Source organism: Colletotrichum phormii, assembly GCF_030913505.1.
Source record: "Colletotrichum phormii strain CBS 102054 chromosome Unknown BDP81scaffold_19, whole genome shotgun sequence".
Classification (NCBI taxonomy): domain Eukaryota; kingdom Fungi; phylum Ascomycota; class Sordariomycetes; order Glomerellales; family Glomerellaceae; genus Colletotrichum; species Colletotrichum phormii.
In genome coordinates, this window is record NW_026851461.1 from 547,916 (window position 1) to 569,477 (window position 21,562).

At 51.7% G+C, this 21,562-nt stretch overlaps 8 protein-coding genes across 8 annotated transcripts; 7 read left to right on the top strand and 1 right to left on the bottom strand.

Moving 5' to 3' along the window:
* Positions 1 to 875: 875 nt before the first annotated feature.
* Positions 876 to 4,360, top strand: BDP81DRAFT_409142 (aconitase family protein; the record flags this gene model as incomplete). Its single annotated transcript, XM_060589068.1, has 8 exons — positions 876 to 963; positions 1,025 to 1,246; positions 1,497 to 1,552; positions 1,621 to 2,163; positions 2,287 to 2,827; positions 3,030 to 3,355; positions 3,461 to 3,638; positions 3,857 to 4,360. 8 exons carry the CDS (start codon positions 876 to 878, stop codon positions 4,210 to 4,212), a joined length of 2,310 nt encoding a protein of 769 aa, XP_060441719.1. The 3' UTR covers positions 4,213 to 4,360.
* Positions 4,361 to 5,201: 841 nt separating this feature from the next.
* On the bottom strand, positions 5,202 to 7,056 carry BDP81DRAFT_435294 (branched-chain-amino-acid aminotransferase-like protein). Its single transcript, XM_060591039.1, has 3 exons — positions 6,838 to 7,056; positions 5,953 to 6,725; positions 5,202 to 5,784 (listed from the first exon to the last, which is right to left on the bottom strand). The coding sequence occupies exons 1-3, from the start codon at positions 6,956 to 6,958 to the stop codon at positions 5,494 to 5,496; spliced, it is 1,185 nt and encodes a 394-aa protein (XP_060441720.1). The 5' UTR covers positions 6,959 to 7,056; the 3' UTR covers positions 5,202 to 5,493.
* Positions 7,057 to 8,154: 1,098 nt separating this feature from the next.
* Positions 8,155 to 9,330, top strand: BDP81DRAFT_463758 (3-isopropylmalate dehydrogenase; the record flags this gene model as incomplete). The annotated part of the gene is made up of 3 exons (XM_060594061.1): positions 8,155 to 8,250; positions 8,316 to 8,411; positions 8,467 to 9,330. 3 exons carry the CDS (start codon positions 8,155 to 8,157, stop codon positions 9,328 to 9,330), a joined length of 1,056 nt encoding a protein of 351 aa, XP_060441721.1.
* A 963-nt stretch (positions 9,331 to 10,293) lies between these two features.
* On the top strand, positions 10,294 to 11,682 carry BDP81DRAFT_327588 (RTA1 like protein-domain-containing protein; the record flags this gene model as incomplete). Its single annotated transcript, XM_060585151.1, has 3 exons — positions 10,294 to 10,515; positions 10,632 to 11,189; positions 11,263 to 11,682. 3 exons carry the CDS (start codon positions 10,294 to 10,296, stop codon positions 11,680 to 11,682), a joined length of 1,200 nt encoding a protein of 399 aa, XP_060441722.1.
* An 892-nt stretch (positions 11,683 to 12,574) lies between these two features.
* On the top strand, positions 12,575 to 14,675 carry BDP81DRAFT_474198 (cytochrome P450; the record flags this gene model as incomplete). Its single annotated transcript, XM_060594682.1, has 5 exons — positions 12,575 to 12,912; positions 13,016 to 13,653; positions 13,719 to 13,739; positions 13,795 to 14,253; positions 14,386 to 14,675. 5 exons carry the CDS (start codon positions 12,575 to 12,577, stop codon positions 14,514 to 14,516), a joined length of 1,587 nt encoding a protein of 528 aa, XP_060441723.1. The 3' UTR covers positions 14,517 to 14,675.
* A 1,020-nt stretch (positions 14,676 to 15,695) lies between these two features.
* BDP81DRAFT_463761 (peptidoglycan binding domain-containing protein) lies at positions 15,696 to 17,889 on the top strand (the record flags this gene model as incomplete). The annotated part of the gene is made up of 10 exons (XM_060594062.1): positions 15,696 to 15,778; positions 15,840 to 15,999; positions 16,067 to 16,294; positions 16,331 to 16,381; positions 16,439 to 16,549; positions 16,641 to 16,845; positions 16,911 to 16,961; positions 16,997 to 17,181; positions 17,229 to 17,756; positions 17,869 to 17,889. The coding sequence occupies 10 exons, from the start codon at positions 15,696 to 15,698 to the stop codon at positions 17,887 to 17,889; spliced, it is 1,623 nt and encodes a 540-aa protein (XP_060441724.1).
* Positions 17,890 to 18,658: 769 nt separating this feature from the next.
* On the top strand, positions 18,659 to 20,397 carry BDP81DRAFT_435304 (uncharacterized protein). The gene has a single exon (XM_060591040.1). The coding sequence runs from the start codon at positions 18,721 to 18,723 to the stop codon at positions 20,233 to 20,235; it is 1,515 nt and encodes a 504-aa protein (XP_060441725.1). The 5' UTR covers positions 18,659 to 18,720; the 3' UTR covers positions 20,236 to 20,397.
* Positions 20,398 to 20,847: 450 nt separating this feature from the next.
* Positions 20,848 to 21,562, top strand: BDP81DRAFT_435306 (uncharacterized protein). The gene has a single exon (XM_060591041.1). It carries the CDS (start codon positions 21,105 to 21,107, stop codon positions 21,408 to 21,410), a length of 306 nt encoding a protein of 101 aa, XP_060441726.1. The 5' UTR covers positions 20,848 to 21,104; the 3' UTR covers positions 21,411 to 21,562.

Genomic DNA, 21,562 nt, shown 5'->3' on the forward strand with positions numbered 1-21,562 from the left:
TTTCAGTCAGCCTCAACCGTATTACGGACGTTACATACACACACGTCCAGGTCATCAGAAAGACCGGACATCGAAGTCATGTTTGACTTTTTCTGCCCATGTAGAGAAGCTCGTATTTTGGAGCATAGCATACCGTGAACCCGTTCTAGTTCTGACGAATAACTCAGTGGACGTGCAAATTGTGTCTCTTGGCCAAGCAAACAGCGCCGAACTGTCAAACGAGCACATGGGATTCCTCACTTACCCGTCTAGCTCGGTAAATACACGAACTCCGGATAATCTCAGAGAACGAGTGATGTCTTTCGATTCTTCGGAGTCGCTTGGCTCTTGGAACACGGTGAGCACCTTGCTGAACAGAGGATGGCGTCCGAAGACGGAACTGCTTTGCGGGGCCGGCCGCCGCAACATCGGAGCCAAAATATGTTCAGTCCCCTGCACACATGGCTCTTCAAACATGCTGACGATGCAGCGTCTGTCACAAAATGGTGTCTGATTAGGATAAGACTGGAATAGAACACTTTGGAATATGTGAGGGAGTGAGGTCACATACACATGTCGTAAACATAGAGATTGACGAGGTGTTCGGACGCTGCACAGACACCCGCACGGATGGATCACGAGATGACTTTGCGTCCAATCTGACCTTCGCTTTTCCAGCTGACGAGACATTTCCAGCGCGATGTGGATGATAGGAAGAAGAAGAAAAATCTATGATATTTTGAACTCAACATTGAAGTTCTCGATAACCATATTGTATTTATTAAACAAGCTCAAAGCCAGATTCACTTCTTGAATCATTTTACCATCATAGTAGCATTTCTCCAGGATTGAATCGAAGACTGCGCATCCATCGTTGCTAAAGACCAGATACAAGCATGGCGGAACAGAGCTTCAACGAGCAGCTCCTGCAGCTGCTGGCTGCAACCCGAGATCTCCACTTGAAAGAAGAACGGACACCTAACGGTAAGTCTGCAATTGTCCATATTCCCTGTCCCTCGCCAGACAAAACTGAAGCCCGGATTAGGAACGTCAGATGCAGAGACCGAAAGCTCCGAGCACCCTCTGGTTGTTCTTTCTGCCCTGTCAGCCAGACTGCAGCGAGATGGCAAGGAGAAAGAGGCAACTACGATCCTGCAGGTCGTCAGCATTGCCACGGCGTCCCCCGACTACGGCGGCATGGGCTTGGCCTGGAACGGGGAATTAAGCGCAACGGACCGCAGCGAGCTGATTCTGCTCACATCCGCATGTAAGCATACTTTCTTTCCTTTGCTGTGCCGCAACTATCTCAGTGAACCCCTAATTTTGCCGCATTTATTGGATGAGAACTGATTGGAACTGAATTCCTTCATCAGGGCTCGAGAGTCTGAACTCCAACGATCGACGGGGGGGGCCGATCGTTCCCCTAGTGAGCCGGCCTGCCGGCCGCCGACCCATGAATGTTACAGAAAAGATATTCGCTCTGCATGACGTGACTCGCACAGGATGGGTCCGAACAGGGGACACAATCAGAGTTTCTGTCGACTGGATCATGGCTAGCGAGGCTAGCTGGCATGTATGCTTACACTTTACCCTCGCCTTTACATCCCCACAGGACTAGGTGACTTGCTGACGTTGGACTAGGGCATGCTTCAAGTCTACAACAAGCTGGGAGATCCCGGTATCTTTTCGAACTCCAACTTTTGGCTGGCTGGCGATCATGTGGTGGATCCGAGGCTGATGGATACGCCCCTTGTTCAGAAACTGGTTGGCGAGATGGACTTTGCTCGCAAGAAGTTCAAGATGACACAGTTCCAGGGCAACAACTACACCATCATGCACACCGAGTTCTACCGTGAGCGGGCCCAACCAGGCCAAATCATCATTGGCTCGGATTCGCACACGTGTAGCTCTGGGGCCGATGGTTGTCTTGCGATTGGACTGGGCGCAACCGAGGTCACGATGGCTCTCGTCACTGGAGAGATCTGGTTCAAAGTTCCTGAGGTTGTCGAGATCCACCTGGTGGGCAAGCCCCAGCGTGGAGTCGGAGGTAAAGACATCATCCTCTACATTCTCCAGCAGCTTAAACGCAATACGGTGGCTGCGGACCGGGTTGTCGAGTACACAGGCCCCGGTTGCCGATGGTTGAGCTCCGACGCCCGCTTTGCAATTGCAAACATGACTACCGTAAGCAACTGCCTTTGTGTTTACCCTTTTGCCCTCACCGATTCAAATCTTATCCCGCTGGCACGGCATTCCAGCCCTTGACACTCTGCACTTAGTTTCAGGGTTAGCTAACATCAGAATCAGGAGTTCGGTGGTATCACAGGGATATTTGCTCCCGACGAAGTCACCAAGGACTTTATCGATGCCCGCAAAACAGCCCACCACAGGATTGCATCGTACTACTTCAAGCCCGATGAAGGAAGCTCCTATGCGGAGTCACATACTATCGACGTCTCTCTGGTCGAGCCCTTCGTGGCCAAGTACCCAAGCCCCGACGACGTTGTGCCAGTGTCCGATGTGGCAGGTACTCACCTCGATGGTGTTTTCATCGGCGCTTGTACGACAGCAGAGGAAGATCTTGTCATGGGCGCGCTTGTGCTGCAGGCTGGCCTGGACGCGGGGAAGAAGCCGGTGGCCCGGGGAGAGCGCCGCGTCGTCCCCGGGAGCCGCCCAATCGCCGACTACCTTCGCAAGACAGGCCTCGCAGACATTTACGAGAGAGCGGGCTTCATCATCGGCATCCCTGGATGCAGCTACTGTGTTGGTATGGGCGCAGACATGGCCAAACCTGGGGAAGTCTGGCTCAGCAGTCAGAACCGCAATTTTGTGAACCGTATGGGCAAGGGTGAGTCTCGTGGAATACACTCACGATCGTTCTTATTTCCCTGTCTGTCTCTTTTGGGCCAAAACTGCCCGCAGATGTGACCCATTTGTTGGCGGACCCGCGAGCAGTTTTGTGATATTAATCAAGAGACCCTCTCGAGACCCAAATTCAGCTGAGAACGAATGTAACGTTGGACAATATGAGCTAACAACTGGCATGACAGGGGCTATCGGCAGTTTGGCGTCCGCTGCTACGGTGGCTGCGTCGTCTTTTGACATGGCTGTCACTTCTCCACAAGATCTTATTGACCTCATCCCGGAGGATCGATGGGCCGGCGTCAAGGGTAAAGGATCCCTTGCCGATGGTATCCTCAGCCAACCGCAATGGGTGGAGCCTCCAGGCCAAGACGCCGAAGAGAATGCGAACGTCGCGGAGGACCAGGGACCCAGCCCGTCCGGTGAGGACGCGGCCGCCGACCAGGCTAAGCCCGGCTCCGGGACTATTAGGAGTAAGATCTTCCGTCTAGGAGATTTTGTTGATACCGATGCGGTAAGCCACCTTCCCTTTGCTTTGCCCCTGATTCGTGGATGCGACATGAAGTAAGCAAAAAAGGCGCACAAGAAACAATGTTCTAACGGGCCGTCCCGCAAATAGCTCGCACCGGCGCAGTACCTTCTCACATCCCAGAACAACGAGGAGCTCGGCACTCATTGCCTCGAGTTCACTAACCCGGAATTCCGGCAACTCGTTAAGGAAGGTCACAAAGTCATTGTTGCCGGCGATGCATTTGGCTGTGGATCTAGTCGTCAAGAGGCTGTGCAAGCTTTACTAGGTGAGTCGGAGTCTCATTCCCTTCATCCTTTGCGTATCCTTTTGCCCATCATATGCCCCCTCGCTCTCGGTGATTCTTACGGCCGCTTGTCCGTCGGCTGTTATGTTTCCCCGCATTGATCATCACCGTCATCCTTCATTCCTTCGTTTCGTTCCTTCGTTCCTTCGTTCCGTTCCTTCGTTCGTAATGGTGGGCTGACCAGACATTATCGCGCGTAGGCGTCGGTGTTGAATGTGTGATTGCAAAGGCATTCGCGTTCATTTACAGCCGAAACCAGCCGTCTTTGGGTCTGTGGGGCTTCACCATCGACGATCCCCTGTTTTACGAGAAGGCGCAGACAGGAACCAACATTGAGATCGACCTGGATCGCAACGTGCTGACTGTCGACGGCGAGACATTCGAGTTTCAGCTGTCTGTGCTCGAGAAGAAGTTGACCAAAATGGGCGGCATGACGAATGCCTTCAACCAATTTGGCAAACGCATCTACGACGTCTTGACAGGTCGCAAAGCCTCACAAGGCGGTGTCGCAAAGGAACTCAAGGCTAAACCTGCCCAAGATGTCATGGCATGGTGAGCATGGGTTCGATGGTGGAGGGGCCGGTGGAGGGGCCGGGATTTATGCAGGGTCTCGACCCGGGGTTCAGCAGAACGTGGAGTTGAACAAGTCGTTCCATAACAAGTAGTCGATTGTCACCGTACTTCGTACGGATATTCTTATAGCCTCATTTCGCGCACGCTACAACTTCGATGACTGACCATGATCTCGGTGTTTGTGTGTTGGCAACTTGGCATTGAATGTCCCATCCTGTTGTGTTCTGCAGTCTCTATGTAGGTTGAGCCCCTATTATTGAAATTGGACAACGACGACCTTGGTGTAGAAACCCCCCTGGCAAGCTAATTTTGGGGTCCAAGGTCCATACCCAAAAGACCCTTACACCATCTTTGGTCAGCAGCTGCTGCAGGCTGCAGCAACAGCCAAGGCAGGCTTCAATGGCCTAGAATGGCTGTTGCTAGGGTTCACACGGGGAAGCCGGGGCCAAATTCTGGCCATGCTGCATATTCCGTATGGCATTTCTTGATCGCAAGCAGCTGTGGTACGATGTAGGCGTGTGAATGACTCGAGGGAGCCCAACGGTTGTTCCTCGGAAACTATATCCCACATCACAAATACTTGGTACTGTCGTAAAGGTGTATTTCTTTCTGCAAGCGAGGCGACCTGCGAAACAGCGGACGAATATGCGATCGCATCGTACCCATGGTAGAATGATTGGCCTAAGTCATGTCTGTAGAGGAGTATTGCAACGCTTGGCTACCTACTCTAGAGACGACTTTCAAGTTAGCTTGCCTGAGTTAAGTGGGGTGACTGACTCAACGACCAGGATACCAGTCCTGGGTAATGTTTGCGCTGGCACTAGGGATCATCATAGCACAATTATAGATCCAAGACAGGATAGCTATAATACTACAAGTCCTCAAGACCCCCGCAAACCGAACACGCCCGTAATCAAAGCATCTTACTCGTGAATCTGTCTCCTTAAATCACGATATACTACCCAGTCACTTAATGATTCCACCAGGAAACGACGCGGAGGATTCCTTGGTGGATTTCAAGGAGATGTCCACCGGCCCGGTTTTTAAGAAACGACAGCACACAGCAAAGCCCCATATGTGCGGATACTGAGTATTTCGAGCGGAAATAACCTTGATGGGCTTGGTAGAGCAATCTATCTTCAGCAATGCGCAACTCTATCCAACTCTATCCACTGGCCGCAGTCACTGTCTATCCGCTTCCCGTGATACCTACAGGTCCAATACACGTGAGTCGGTCGCCGTCTCAAGACCTCGGTACCGAGAGTTACTCCGGAGACTTCACTAACCCAGTGTTGGTGATCCGCTCAATATCATTGCGCAAAGCAACGCCATCGAGTTCTTCCACCCAGCCCCATGGCTCCGTATACAGGCCCCGCTTGATGCCTTGCAATCTGTCTGTCAATCTGGCATAAGCGGATTGCGGAGATTGCGCATCGACGGTAAACGCGAACCGCTCGCCAGTCGACTCGCGCTCGATGGCGCTTACGGGCACCAGCGATGATGCAGTGCCCACGGTGTAGACCTCAGAAAAGTCGCCAAGCTCAGTGAACGGGATCTAATGCCATGACGCCGGAACACTATTAGCAGTTTAATCTCCCATAAAATTCAAAAACTTCCGCCGAGATCTCGATCCTCCCCCACATGGAACGCTGAAGGGAGGAATGGAACGCTGAGGAAGCAATTGGCTATTGGTGGTGGATCGGACAAGAAATTCAAAACTTACGGGACGCCTCTCCACCTTCCAGCCAAGGGCCTGGGCAATTTGTCCAACGCTGTCGACCGTGATACTTGGGAGGATATGCTCGTCCTTGGGAATGACCATTGTAGGCGGAGCGCCAGTCTCCGCAGACTCTGCCTTGATTCCAATGAAGCCGCTGGCAGAGAACTCGTGGATGAAGGACTGCGTCTCGGCGTCTAGGTGGAGTGTCAAACCGTAACCTTGCTTTCGTGCCCGTCCCATTATCGGGATGGTGGGTCCGTAATTCCCACCGACTTTGAAAGCGCCGGTGCCTTTCGGCGCCGTACGGTCGAATCCCTCCACAACCAACGCTTCGAGACCCGTTGCTCCGTATAGCAGACCGACGGGCGTGACCAAAATGGCAAATGTGTACTCTTCCGCCGTGTACATGTTCATGGTCGGGCTGCTCGCAAAGACCACTGGACGCACATACATGGAACAGCCCCCCTCGAACGGAGGTACAAAGTCGCTGTTGAGTTGAACGGCCAACCGCACCAATTTGGCAAACAAGTCGGCCGGGACGGCCGGAATGTCGACGGCAGCGGCAGAGCGGGCGAACCGGGCCGCATGGCTCGCCAGGCGGAAAAGCTGGATGTTCCCTGACTCGCTACGAAAGACGCGTAGCCCCTCAAATGCTTGCTGGCCGTAATTAAGCGCCGGCGACAGGCCGTGGACTTTTAGGTAAGGCTCGTGTACCCAACGCGGTTGGCTCCAGGCGCCAGACTTAGCCGTAAATGTGCACTCGATGTGGCCGTTGACTAAGCACTGTTATTACCACATCCAACTCAAAAGTTCGTTTAGCGGGTGTCGTCGATTGCTCCATGTTGATTGACATCGAACCACAGTGACCCCATCTCCAATTGAACTGACCTTGGAAAGGCGTAAAGCCGATTTTGTTCCATTCTACGTTCGTTTTCGGCGGACGAACTGCTAAGAGATTCTCGGTCTCGGTCTCGCCAGCCGCTGAAGAATGTGCGGGAATAGAACCCATAGTGGTAGGTATTTCGTAAGAGAAACGAGGATCGAGTTGCCGATAGCCGGTACGAATGCCACTACAAACAAGTTGTAAGAATAGAATAGCAGTTGGACTCGATACTAGAGGTTAGCCAAAGCGACATTAATTAGAATAATAATTGATTCAAATACTGCTCTATAATACTACAAATCTAAGTTCCGATAACGAGCTGCTAAGTGTACCAATCCGGACTCTCGAGTTGGTTATCGTCGACGGCTGACCGTCAGCGTCTGACCACAATCTTTAGCTAGAACGCTTCCCGCTTGACCTTACAGCTGAGGATGCTTTACAACGCGTTGTCCGGCGCATCTGGAACGCCATTGACCGCAGTAGTAATACTCTAGCCACTTCATCCCATGGAACCCATCTCTAGTATCCGTAGTCTCGACTGGCTGTGCCGGTATGCAAAGTCCCTGGTTGGCTCTGTATCTGCACATGCTGCTCCGTGATTCCATTGGGGAAGGCCATGTGGGCCTGGGGGTTTAGACTTTCTCGGGGTTTTGTGACACGGTCACACAGAGGACGCCTAGAATCAATGTTGTTTTGCCGCCGAGTTCCGATTGACCAAATCGAAGGGGGGCATGTTATGGCGCCAGGGTGAAAAGCCTAATAAACCCTTGCTTTTTCGTTGGAAAGTCGTAAGACGGTCGACTAGCCAGGACCAGGGCCTCATGCAAGGTCAGCAAAATCATTACACTCGCAGGGCTGGTGAGCCCCTGATCTTCGGATAGATTCACACTCCCGTCACATCCTCAGCCTGAATGCACAGTCTTCTCTCTCTGTCAATGAGTTCGCTTGCCTTCAATGCATTGTCCGGCAGGCAAGCAGCGTCAACATCATGAACCCCAAAGTTGTGTCTGGCCGAGCTCGGCTCGAATGAAACAGTTGCAACACAAAGGATGAGAAAAAACAAACTCAATTGGAAGCCATGCGTATACTTCAAGAAAGAAACCGCGATCTAGATCTTATTCATGAAGCTTCAGCAGCTCTGTGCAACCGCCTTCACTTCTAACTTTTCATTCAACCCTCGAAGCAATTTAAAATTGTCAAAATGTCTACTGCATTCAAGATTGTTATCTTTGGCGGAGATTACGCCGGGCCAGAGGTATGCTCCATCTCCCCCAGCTCACCCACACACCCATTGAGGTGGATAAATCCGTCATTAATCACAAATGCAGGTCATGTCCGAGGGGCTCAAGGTCCTTCACGAAGTCGCCCTCCGCCACCCCGAAATCAAGTTCAACCTGACGCATCATCCAATAGGCGGAGTATGTCAACGACAAGGCTTTCTGTCAAACCGCGTATTCATTCTCTCTAACCTTTTTCGTCACAGACGTCCTTTGATCTTCACGGAAAGCCGATCCTTCCCGAAGCTCTTCAAGATGCAAAGGAGGCCGATGCAATCCTGCTAGGCGCAGTCGGTGGTCCTGTAAGTGCCGGTGACCGCTCTCAATAAATCGCCTTGCTGACAATGAGCTCCAAAGAAATGGGCTGGACAGGTTCCTTCTGTTGAAGCCGCGAGTCTCGGAACTCTGCGCCGCGAACTGGATGCGTTCGGCAACCTTCGTCCGATCAACTTCCCGGCCCCATCCCTAGTCGACACGTCACCAATGAAGGCCGACATCTGCAGAGGCACCGATATTCTCATCGTTCGCGAGCTTACTGGTGGTATTTACTTTGGGCACCGAGAGCGCGGAGACCTCATTGCCAAAGATACGGACCAGTACACCTATGAAGAGGTAGCGAGAGCCGCGCGGTTGGCTGGCAATCTGGCGAGGCTGTCAACTCCGCCTAAGCCTGTCATCAGTCTTGACAAGGCGAATGTTCTCGCGGCTTGCGGCAGTTTCTGGCGACGCATTGTCACTGAGGTCCTGAGCAAAGAGTTTCCGGATGTTCGTTTCGAGCACCAGCTGGTCGACAGCGCTGCCATGACTCTGGCCTGCAACCCTACCAAGCTCAACGGCATCGTGTTGACGAGCAACCTATTCGGTGACATCATTAGTGATCAAGGAAGTGCTATTGCTGGTAGCATTGGTCTTCTCCCCAGCGCTAGCTTGCGAGGCATCCCACCGCAATCTGGCAGCAGCATGATCAAGGGCTTGTATGAGCCAGTTCACGGATCCGCGCCAGATATCGCCGGAAAACAGTTGGTAAACCCTGTCGGAATGATCTTGTCTGTTGCCATGATGTTCCGTTACTCTCTCAACATGCCTGAAGCTTCCGATCTCATATGCAAGGCCGTCAGCGATGCGATTGAGTCGGGCGTCCGGACTTCGGACTTGGGAGGCACCGCAACAACAAGCCAATTTGGTGATGCAGTGGTCAAGATCATTTCTCAACTTCCGTGAGAGGGAGAGGCACAGTAGTTGTAGGCCAAGGGCTATTGCTGGCGCCAAGAACTGTGATACATGGATATGAGTATGGGAATCAAGGATGTATAGACTACCTTAGATACAAAGGCGGAGGCATGGCAGAGTAGAAGTTTGCTCCCGCACGGTTACATCGCACTAAATCACCTAAAAGGCACATGATCTGAAAGAACTTTACATTTGGACTCTATCTTTAAAAGAACGCACGGTAAGTCTTTTTGGCATCATACAAAGCTCATTCCGGTGATCGAGTCTCAGACGATGATTCCCATATGTGATGCACTGAGTCGGGGAATCACTTAGGTCTATATAACTCAGATTGTTGACGTGATCAAGAGACGGACTAAATCGCCCAGCCAAACTCCGGTTTAACATTAGAATCAACCTGGACCAATCACTTGTCAATGCTTCCTTAGTGAAAAGAAGCAGTGTCACCACAGAAGCTCAAAGGTTCGCTGACCGTCGTCACATTTCAGACCCCCTTACCCCTGTTACACACGTTTCTCGTGTTGGTTGGATAGTGGTCTGTTACAGCTAGACCCGCTCAAGAGTGACCCTCGGAGGGTTGATGGAGGGTCGATCATGCCGAGCCGCCGGCGGTGCTGGATGCAGGACGCGTCATTTGCGAGACACAGAGGTCGACCAACTTGCTTTCACTCTAGGCACCAGCCTTGGCACCCTCCTTGGCACCCTGACCTCTCGGAATGTAGTTGATGCCGCTTTGAGATAGTCTTTGGTGCCCAGCATCTTTAAGTTGACTGTCGAAGCCGGCTTGAAGGGTTTGCTTGACAAGGTTGTCCATATCGAGCAGAAAAGACCACCATCTTCCAACTTCTAGACCCATCAGAAACTAATCCGAATGTCTGTCTCTATTTACTCGCTGTAACTACTAGTATTTGTATTTGTCATTTTCTTTTTCTCGACACCACCGAACCAAGCAGAATGTTTCCAACACCAACGCTGGCAATCCGGGACGATGGTGACGATGATCCTCCGAGAACAGATTGCACCAGTGCGGTGCCTGGACCAAACGGAGCCGTTCCCTGGGACGCTTGCAACTCTAACTACAACTTCCATCCCGAGTTAACGCCCGCTATTGCAACGGCTTCGATATTTGGTGTTTTGACGTTGGTTCATCTAGTCGAAGCGATATGGTACCGAAAGGTAAGATCACGCATCCAAAACTTCCTTCCGGTCGTCCTTCTACTATTCACAGAGTTACGCCGACCATCGGAAGAAGTTAGTGGAGGGTATAGATACTAACAACCAGTGGCATATAGCCTTTCACATGGACGGTTCTTATGGCGGCAAGCTGGGAAATGGGCGCATTCATTCTGCATGCATACGGCTCGCAAGATCAACAAGCTCAGGGGTACGCCACAGGTCATCAGGTGCTATTCCTGTTGGCTCCTGTATGGCTGAACGCCTTTGTGTACATGACCTTTGCACGAATGGTCTACTTCTTTCGACCAGGCGGAGAACCTCAAGTTTCCTACATTCCGGCAAGATGGCTCGGCCGCATCTTCGTCGTTGCCGATATCGCCACCTTCATCGTGCAGGCCACAGGAGGTGTGATGGCTGGTCCGACGGTTGAACCTAACACCAGAGCAAAGGGTGTCAAGATCTATATCATCGGCATGGGTGTCCAGGAGGGGTTCATCGTGGTGTTTTTGATGTTGATGGCTCGCTTCCACTATCGCGCCATACAAATGAATAAGAACGACGTTTACGGACTGGAAGGTGGCTCATACGAACGCGAGGATGAAGAAGGCTACATGCCGCGACGAACCTGGAAGGCCCTTCAATTCGCGCTTTATGCAGCCTTGCTTGCGATCACGGTTAGTCCCATTTCTATGCCCCTTCACCGAATCCTCTCGACACTGTCTAACTGACCGGTGTTGGCTTGCCTAGGCGCGTATTATCTTCCGCCTCGTCGAGTTCACCGGAGGCATGACTCCTGAAGAGAACCCCATACCCTTCACGGAAGCATACGCATATGCTTTAGACGCCTTCCCCATGATACTGGCATTGCTCATTCTCGCTATCATACATCCTGGTCGAATCCTTCAGGGTACGAACAGCGAGTTTCCCAGGAAGGGATGCCGACAGAAACGCAAGGAGAAGAAGGAGAAAAAGGCGGTCAAGAAGGCAGCGAAAGAGGAACGTAAGGCAGCCAAGGAAGAAAAGAAGAGAATCAAGAACGACCGAAAAAAGATGAAGACATATGGAGAGGTACCTGATGCAGAACCGGATAGCTATGGAATGGGGCTGATTGACGGGCAGAACCACGAGCCCATGCGATATGCAGACTATGCTAGGTACGCCAGATGAATCATGAATCCAAGAAGTTATGACAGGGCACAATTATTCACATGTAGCAGATAATCAACATCAATGTGTACGAAGTATATGCCTTCACGGAAATGCCTGCTATCTCTACGCCTGCCTTTTTCACAACATACTTTACCTAGATTCAACCTCTGACCACCTGCTTGTCTATGCCGCCCACCTACGTAAAGGACACAGGCCCAGACCACGAACGGAGCACATAGAGTGATCACAATGCTCAGATCCGCTTCATCGATAGAATTGGACCTGAACCTACCTACCCAAAATACATGTAATTTGCCCCAGATATCTCAGCTCCAAGAGCACACCCACAGTCCGCTTATTCATGATAGCCGTTACGTGTTGCATGCTGAAAATACCGCCACCGCATTTAGAATGGATTATTCTTCAGCTTCCTTCGCTCTCTCTGACGACTTGGCCTTTTCCTTGCAACATTGAATGCAACGTACAGTATCCATGTCGCCGGCATATTCCAGACTTCTTACGAATACACGTCGTAGCTGACAGTGCATATGAATAATGGATCCTGATCCTGGCACACTTGGGAGACCCGAGGAGGGGGCACCCCCAGTGGATCTGTCAAGGCTTTTGAATTTTGTCTGTGCATGCATGTCATCCCGAATTTCGGGAATGACACGAGACGTAGACAACGTGTTGACGAGAGGAACTGATCATGGCCTGAAGTTTTGGATTCTCGCGCAATGGATTTCGGAGACCTCCACGTCGAGACTGCTGCACAGTCAGCGGAAGAGGCTGCTGCATTATTCGCAAAGTTCGACATGTATCTAAATAAACATCACTATCATGACACTAGGTTTGTAGAACGCCATCGAAGATTGGATCTAATCGTAGTATGACATCCAAGACCGCCGACATGCCTTTTCTGATACTCGGCTCGGCGCTGCCGTTTGTGGCTTTCCTGCTGCTTCTTGGACTTTTCTTGTTCCAAACGTTATACCGCATTTTTACGGGAGGCCTTTCGAAAGTACCCTCTGCTCATTGGACGTGCTCTTTCAGTCCCGTTTGGATTCTTTGGCAGCGTTATCATGGGAAGGAACTGAAAGCTGTTCTTGCAGCTCATGAAAGACTGGGCAAGATCGTTAGAGTTGCGCCGCAAGAGATCAGTATCAGCGACTACGAGACTGGTGTTCGCCAGGTTTACAACGCCGGCTTCGAAAAGCCAGGCTACTTCGACTTCTTCCGATACTATGGGTAAGTTCTATCGTCAAATCTACATAATCAACGATCACTCTCCCGGAATTTTGGTCCCCTCAAGTTTGCGGCCATTACACGTACTGACTTGCTTGTGTCTTAGACAACGGAACTCGTTTGCCAGCCGGAGCCGAGCCGATCATGCCGCATGCCGCCGACGAGTGTCTTCGTCTTATTCCAAGACGACGCTATTTGCCTCAGAGACGTTGAGCAAAGTAACTCACAACATCATGTATCAACGCCTCATGCCAGTTCTTCAGCATCACTCTGCACACGGACAACCGGTAGAGCTCTTGAGACTTTGCTATGCCTCTGGGTTGGACATGCTCAACTGTTATATTTTGGGTCTTTCTAGTGGACCCGACTTTACTCGAAACCCTGAGTTGACGGAAATGTGGCTGGAGCACTACGAGAACAGGTATAGTCCTCAGGGCTTCTGGTTGCAGGAACTCCCTAAACTTTATCATGGGCTTCGTAAGATTGGACTTGATGTGATGCCTCGTAAGCACTATGAATCGACCGAGTGGATCGAGAACTGGATGCTGGAGCATTGCGACAAGTCTGAGGCAGTCTATCGACGCATGCAGAAGGGAGAGCAACCCGCTGCGGAAGATATTCCAGTTGTGTATAACCAACTACGAAAGGCGATGTCCAACTTGAAAGATGGCAAGTTCCTCGACATGCAGGCGTCGGAAGATCTGTCTCGAATCTCCATCGCCAGTGAAATATTCGATCATATGTGTAAGGTTACCCTACTACCCGTTTGCAGTTAGAATCTGTTGCTAACGATATTGTGTCTCTTGAAGCCGGTGCTCGAGAGGTGTTTGGTAAGTTTATAGAGTTTTCCTTGGACTTTTCCATTTGCTGACTTGAGAGTTTTAGGCCTTGTTCTTGCCTACGCGGTGTACTACCTTGCTCAGAACCCAGCACAGCAAGAAATGCTAAAGCATGCGGTTGCAGGACTCGGAATGCACGTGAATCAAGTCGGAACCAACGACGCAAACAATTTGCCTTCGCCTCAGACAATTGAGTCCATTGCATATCTGCAGGCCGTCATCAAGGAGTCTCTGCGCATGAGGCCCAATAGCACTCCTTTACCGCGCATCACACCCCACGACAAATCCGTGAGCATTGCGGGGGTCGATGGCATTCCCGCGGGCACTCGAGTCAACTGTTTCCAATGGTTTCTACACCGGAACCCAGAGATGTGGACTCAGCCGAATGCCTGGGTTCCTGAACGTTGGTTGGACCAGAATGGTGCGGAGAGAACTGATATGCCTCCTCTCTGGGCCTTTGTGACCGGCCCGAGAGCTTGTATCGGAACGCAACTAACATACTATCGTAAGTAAAATCTAACTCCTGAGCATAGATACATGTAACGTTGGGTTGAGCTATCCATACTCTCAACCCAGAAGGATTCATGATTATTAAAGTGAACCTCTAAGCAACATGCGCGCTAACACATGGTCCTAGTATTCGGATATATCCTGGCTGGCCTGTTCTCTAACTTCAACGTTCAGATTGCCCGCCCTGAGACCTATGGCCGCCACACCCCTGGATCTCTGGAAGATGAACTCTTTGTCTTGATGACCCCAATTGCATAAGGGGTTAGTCGCAGTACGATGAATCTCATTCCACTGTGATCGGTATACATATTTGGTTGGTTACCACATAGTATTACGCGATCTGGTTTCAAAATAGTTGGAGAATGCTGGTTGCGCAGGATATGTCGTGTTTAAAAATTTGAAGATAGCACTATAGTCATGATGAGAACAACTTTCAATGCCCTGCACAGGAAGAAAAGTTCCCGCGTGCCCATCTGTTGAGAGATGCACTCCTGCCCACTCAGAGCATCGGCTGATGCATTTCAGAGGTGGCTAAAGCAATGGAGCTACCTCTTTGACCTGAATTATATATGGGGATATTTGAGAATAATAAGCCATCGAATTGCGTGCAAGTGAATCATTGGAAGAAAATCTGCGCGCCCGATCTCTCGATTGTGATGTCGCAGATTCTCGTTCACATTGTTAGCCTACTATCAATTGGATATTGCAGACCACCAATTGAGCGACAATTTATGTAACCCGGTGATGATCATCCGTGACCTGAACTCATGAGCGAGATTGGCAATGCGTCGTGGCACCTTTTTGTCGCAACGTTAGAAACAAAATGATCGGTTCCTAGCGCAACTGCATAGGGACATTAGTATGTACACCTCAATGCGTGCACTCATCCTACCTGGCTCTCTTATATCCAGCAAGGTCTTCGCTGTTCAATCCGAGCACAATATTCTTGCATCCAGAGCATTCAACAGGTTCGCGGGGGTTGCTGAGGCCGACATCCGGTTACCCCAAGATCTCAGCTGCGGCTGTATGCAGTAAGGCAGCCACCGAGTCATACTAAGACCCGATATGATGGCCAAGCTGAACCCCCTTGCCTGCCACCCTGAGGCTGGGAGCCGTGCCCAAGCCCCGCATTATTATATCTTGAATCCCCGTTCCCCTGTGTCAGGCCCATCCCAGTACACTCGTTACAACGATTGTCACACTATGCCTATGAAACAATATGGTCTTACACAAGCATGACTAAGTTTGCCAAGGATATGCCAGTATAAAGGGTCTTCCACTCACTATATAGATAGTCGGGATATTCCCATAGCCACTCGTTCTTCATACTCATCAATACATCCCATTGACCCCCTACCTGATAATCGCTGCCCAACACCCTGTAAAAGACATTCAACACTCATTACCAGTAATCAATGCCCCTCTGCATCTAGCAACATGGCTTCCACTTCTCGCGGTGCTCATAAGCGCTTGATTGTTTGCTGTGATGGAACGTGGATGGACTCGTTAGGTAGCAAGAGGTAAACAAACCTTTGTCTTCGCAGCAAAGCAGCTTCATCGTCAGTTAACGCACAAGCAAAGCGCTGAGCCGCAATCCAATGGGACAAGAATCTCACGACTGCTTCGGCGAACCTGTCAAGAGGGCACCCATCAAATCATCATGTACCACCTAGGTGTCGGCAGCTCAGATAGCGCAGTCGACAAATTCACCGGTGGACTGTTTGGGGTTGGACTTGACCAGGTAAAGTAGATTGCGACTCATCACATATTCCCTGTCCATAGGAAGCTAATCTTACATGTATCTTTAGGCCATTCGTGAAGTATATAACTTCATTTGCACTAATTACGTCGACGGAGACGATGTTATTCTCATAGGCTTCTCTCGTGGCGCTTTCACGGCGCGCTCTGTCGCCGACATGATTGCGACGGCGGTTTTGCTGACTCCCATGGGGTTGGACCATTTCTACGCCATATTTGAAGACTATGAAAATATGGGGGATTCGGATCGTGATCCTAGCCTTTTCTTGGACCCGGAAGTACTTCCCTAAGATGGCGAGAAAGGAGTAGCCAAGGCTAAATGGGAGATGGATCGGAAATCACAGTATGAAAAATGGCTTGCGAAGGTCTGTCATACGAAGTACATGTACCTTTTCTTAAGACGTAACACTGATCAAATGTAGAATGGACTAACGCGACACACGTACGAAGATGCAAATGGCGTGCACGAGATCAATATCAAGGCAGTTGGCGTCTGGGATACCGTCGGCGCCTTGGGCATTCCCCCAGCTCCGGTTATCGGCCTGCATGGAACGTCAGATCCATAAGTCTTCCCCCGCAGTGCCCTTCTCTAAATACGGCTAATGTAGAATTTCAACGTGGAAGTTCGGCAATACTCAGGTTTCAGACCGCGTGGAAAACGCATTCCATGCCCTGTCTCTGGACGAACCCCGATTTGCATTCCGCCCTGCACTCTGGGAAAAGCTCGAGGGCAACAAAACCAATCTCCGGCAAGTCTGGTTTCCAGGTAATCACGCTGGAGTGGGAGGGGGATGGCATGAACAAAAAATTGCCACCATCACTCTAGCTTGTATGTAGCCCATTCCATCGTGTTCTCTTCCACAACCACTTGACAGAAGCTTACATTGAAGAAAGGGATGTGTGATCAACTTTCAACCGTGGGTGTCGAGTTCAACCCAGTCGTATGTCAGATATTTCCACCGAGGGACTTCGATTTTCAGCTGGCCACCCATTCTCCTTCGTGCCCGGCTCTTGGTCATCGTGGATCCGGCCGAAGCAACAACTGCCGTGGGCGAATCCCAAGATATGTCCGGTAAAGGCATCAAGCATTCATCGGGATGAGGCTAAATGTGATGGAAAAGATCGTCATCCTGCCGGTAGTGCAGAAGAGCTCTGGAAACCGCTCGTCCGTGGGGGCTAGGCCAGATCCGTTATCCGACGAGCCGCCTCCAGACCTGGTCAGGAACCACAATCCGGCACCCTGGAACCTTTATGCGTACGGACCCGGAAACGGACCAAGACACGGACCAGCCTTTGCTCAACACCAACGAAAGAATTCACAGTAGCGTGCGGGTCCGGCTGGCTTGCCAAGGCCTTGCTATGGACGACGATGGGATATGGGACTGCAAACCTCTGACCAGAGCCGATGACGGGAGTGGGCTCTGGAACCTAGAACGCGGCTCCGGGCTTAACGCCTCTGAGGCAGATAGCGTCAAAGACGGCAAGACCCGGGAGTTGGATATTGACGCAGAGGGAGGTGTCTCAAAGCCTTTTCCGGTCGAGAAGGAAGATGGCCAATGGAAATGGGTACTGGCCAGCAAACAGCTCAACGCCTTCCCGCAGACTAGTGTGCTGCCCGAGGAGCCTTTGAAGGGATACTGGGAACGGAAGTTGCTTGCTTTGACTGCGGGAAATCCCGACGTGTGGAGGTGGGCGGAGAAAAATCCCCCTCTAGCAGCGTCTGGCTTCATTTCTATCTCAGTCAGTGGCATTTGGGTGAAGTGGGCGGCGGCCGCGAGATCAAGGCCAGTGTGACGAATACGGTTGAATGTCTCAAACTTGAATTTTACCGCTCGAACTACCAGCAAATCAGACAACCTCCCCTTGCAAATGATCGCCCTGGGAGCACGAGTGATCGCCATGCCGGTATTGTGTAACCAGCGTGTCTCCCACGCCTGCTCGGCTCTCGAGTGATACACCATGTCGATCTCAGTCCATTGTTTGTGACTCTCATAAATGAATACCTATGTTGTTTAGTCTTCGATCGTGTTTAACTCACCACTTAGACTTCGACCAGCGTTGCTGATGCCGCTACCATCGCGATATACTGACAGTTGCACGATCTCCGATCAGATTTACCGCATTCTTGAGTATGGCTGCATGCGATCAAAGCTGCGCAATTCCGTCATTTTTCGCGCCTATGGGCAGGCTATTGCGGCCAGCTAACGGGAACTACCAATGGACTGGCAAAAGGGAGCTTACGCCGTGTCTCTGATCGGGCTGAGACATCGGCGGACTTAGGCTTGTCCTACTTGACCAGTAACGGCCTTGTACAACCTAGCGAGACCTTCTCCCGCCTCAAGCCATTTCTCCGGATGTTCTGTGATCCATCCAGCTGGGAAGATGTCACTCTGATTGCTCAAAGGTTTGTTGTCTCTCAGCTTAAGCCTGGCATCGAAGGAGATGAGTCCTGAGCCTTTGGGGCTGTTTACAACGGCAATTTTGATTCCACCTTCTGACTGCATTCGTCGATCAGTTACTATCATGCTGTCTGAGTTGGGATCATCGCGGGATCTGGTATGATTGAGAAGCATGATACCGAGTATAAGGTAACTGAAGATTTCCCTCCTGGTCCAATCTTTCTTCTTCACTCGCCACAGCAACTCCAACATCATCACATCTTCAGCAAAGGTTATCTTTGAATCAACAGTTCAGACATCTCAAAATGGCTTCTATTCGCACTCTTACTACCTTTGCCCTGGCTCTTGGTGCCGCAGCCAACCCTGCGCCTGCTCCTCAGCCCGAAGCTGAAGCTGGCATTGCTGACTCCATCGGCCCCGTCGCAGTCAAGCTGGAACCTGTGTCAGTCTCTTTGACTCTTCCCAATGTCGAGCTCCCAACCCCGCCTGCGGTCAACGCTGCCCGGGGCGTCCCCAACATCGATCTTCCGGTTCTTCCCACTACTCTCCTCTCTGTTCCGGCTCTCAACCTCCCCCGGGGACTCACGGCGCCGACTCTCGCGCCTCCTGCGCTCCCGGCTCTGCCCACCCTGTCTGTCGATGTCGCCATCCCAGCCTCCACCATCTCACTGGCTATCGAAGTCCCGGACCTTAACATCCCCCGGGGACTCACGGCTCCGACTCTCGCACCTCCAGCGCTCCCAGCTCTGCCTACCCTTTCTGTTGATGTCGCCGACCCGGCCTCCACTGTCTCAATTGCCGTTGAGGTTCCGGATCTGAACATCCCTCGGGACCTCCCCATCCTGTCGTCTATTCTTTCACTCTCGGTCAAGGTTGAGGCCACCGGCCTTCCCGGTCTCCCCGCCGGCAACATTCCCCGAGAGATTCCGGCGCTTCCCTCCATCAGCGTTGAGCTCCCCGTTCTGCCCTCGACTTCCATATCACTCCCGCTTCGCAGACACGCCCGGGACATCTCGATCGCCAACCCTCCCCTCCCTACCCTGCCAGCCGTTCAAGTTGCTCCTTACACTGTTGTTCTTCCCGGTGTCGTTGTCCCCAATGTCCCCGGCGTTGTTGTTGGACGCGACATTCCCGCCATCACTGGCCTCCCAGTCGACGTTAGCCTGCCTACCATTGCCCCCAAGCTGAACCTCGAGCGAGACCTCCCTGCTGTCGATGCCATGATTCTCAGCTCTCTGCTCGCCAATCTGCCCACTGCCACCCCCAAGGTCTTGGAGCGCGACTTGCCTATCGATGCTTCTTCGGTTCTCAGCAGCATCCTCGCTACTCTGCCCAGTCCTCTCGCGAAGGTCAACTTGGAGCGCGACTTGCCCATCGATGCCTCTGCGGTCATTAGCTCCCTGCTTGCCGCTCTGCCCACCCCTCCCTCGAAGCTGCTCGAGCGTGAGATCGCCATCCCGCTTCCCACCGTCGCTCACGTCACCTTCTCTCTCACTGACCCCGTCGTTCTCCCTGCTCCCGTCCTTCCTGCAGTTCCCCGCGACATCGTCCCGACATCCGTCGATCGCCCTGTGGTCCCGACTCTGCCTGCCATTCCTCCCGTCAACGTCAAGGGCGAGCCCATCAACGCCAAAGTCCTGCCTCTTCGCGCCCTCCCGGTTCTTCCTATCAACCCTACCACCTTGATCTCATTGATCCCCGCCCCGACCGGAATCCTCAGCTGCTCTACCGTCCAGTGCATTCCTGACTACATCTGCAAGGAGAAGAATGGCGCACCCATCTGCGTGCCCGCCTCTCCCCCTACGGTCCCTGTTGTCTAAACTCCCTGCTGTCGATCCCGTCCCGTTGGAGACGGGCACCCGATCTAGCAAGCCGGCACTCGCAAGCACACTAGCACTCGACGACAACCTAGTGATATCTTAATATCACAAAGCGAGGTAGCAAGTGGAAGACATGTATAGTAGACAGTGGCTTGATTCCTCTAAGTGGAAGATCCGTATGAGGGTCATATCTATATACCGTACAAGACGGGTAATCGGCTTGTGGAAAGCGGTATCGTACGGCAGTAACCGGCAGCGCCACGTGTGGCGCTGCGACACTGAATAACATGGGGATAAAAGGAGGCTTGGATTGCTCACCCTATTGATTGGAACATGGAGGATCGTAGTAATGAGGACGTATAATGGGGAAGGGGGAAACGTTAAACTTAGCTGCCCCTGAGGCATGAATCTATTAATTACTCAATAGCTAATCTAATCCATCTCTTTTCTTAACTGCCAAGACGCGATCATCATCTTCGTCCGAACATGCCGGGTGCTGCTTACTCCCATCCCTTTAGCCTTCAGGGTCTGTTCTCAGACCTTATAGTACGCTTTGTCCGTGAGTTGGTCAACGCCCGTGCCGTAGTTTAAAGTTAGCCCATCCCTTTCATATAACTGGAGACAACCAGTCGACGCCGGCAATTAATCACTTTCAAACAATGAACTACAATGTTCCCTGAATCGCGCCAAACTTACTGCCCGCCGACAATGGGGTTGAATCCTTTACTTTTGGACCATAAAGGTTGACGTTGCCGCCTGTCAATGAACAGGACCAGCTGTCTCTCAAAGCCATTCACTCGTTCATCTTCAGCTAAAACCTCGATTCCAACTCAGTCAGTCATTCTTTACCAACAAAACCAACCATCAAAATGATGTTCCTTCACTCGCTTATCGTCGGCGTCTTCGCCATCGCCGCCTCCGCCGCTCCGGCCCCGACCCCGCAAGGAGAACCCGCGCAAGACCGCTGCGCCGGCGTCGCTTGCCCCGAAAACTCCTACTGCAAAGTGTTCGACTTCCGGTTGGAGCACCCAGTCGGTTGCCAATCCAATGGCACCGTACCAGCCGATGCAGAGACTTGCGGCACAGTCATCTGCCCGACAGGAACAACATGCTGCAACTCGCCCTGTGGTGTGTGTGCGAAACCTGAGGAAACATGCTTGCAATGGGTCTGTTAAGTGGTGGGATCACGGATGAGATGGGACATTTTGGGAAGCAATACGGATACCAGGTCATTGTCAGGAGTTCAGGCGCCCCCTTGGTCATCTTCAAATCTCAACCACAAACAATATGATTCGAGTACCGGAGAATTGAGCATTTTTCATTTCAA

Excerpts from the sequence above, each read along its gene's own strand:
- BDP81DRAFT_435294 (XM_060591039.1), bottom strand. The coding sequence starts at position 6,958 with ATGGGTTCTATTCCCGCACATTCTTCAGCGGCTGGCGAGACCGAGACC. Across the intron at positions 6,726-6,837 it reads CGGCTTTACGCCTTTCCAAG|TCAACGGCCACATCGAGTGC; the intron begins GTCAGTTCAATT and ends AACAGTGCTTAG. Across the intron at positions 5,785-5,952 it reads GGAAGGTGGAGAGGCGTCCC|ATCCCGTTCACTGAGCTTGG; the intron begins GTAAGTTTTGAA and ends TCATGGCATTAG.
- BDP81DRAFT_435304 (XM_060591040.1), top strand. The coding sequence starts at position 18,721 with ATGGCTTCTATTCGCACTCTTACTACCTTTGCCCTGGCTCTTGGTGCC.
- BDP81DRAFT_435306 (XM_060591041.1), top strand. The coding sequence starts at position 21,105 with ATGATGTTCCTTCACTCGCTTATCGTCGGCGTCTTCGCCATCGCCGCC.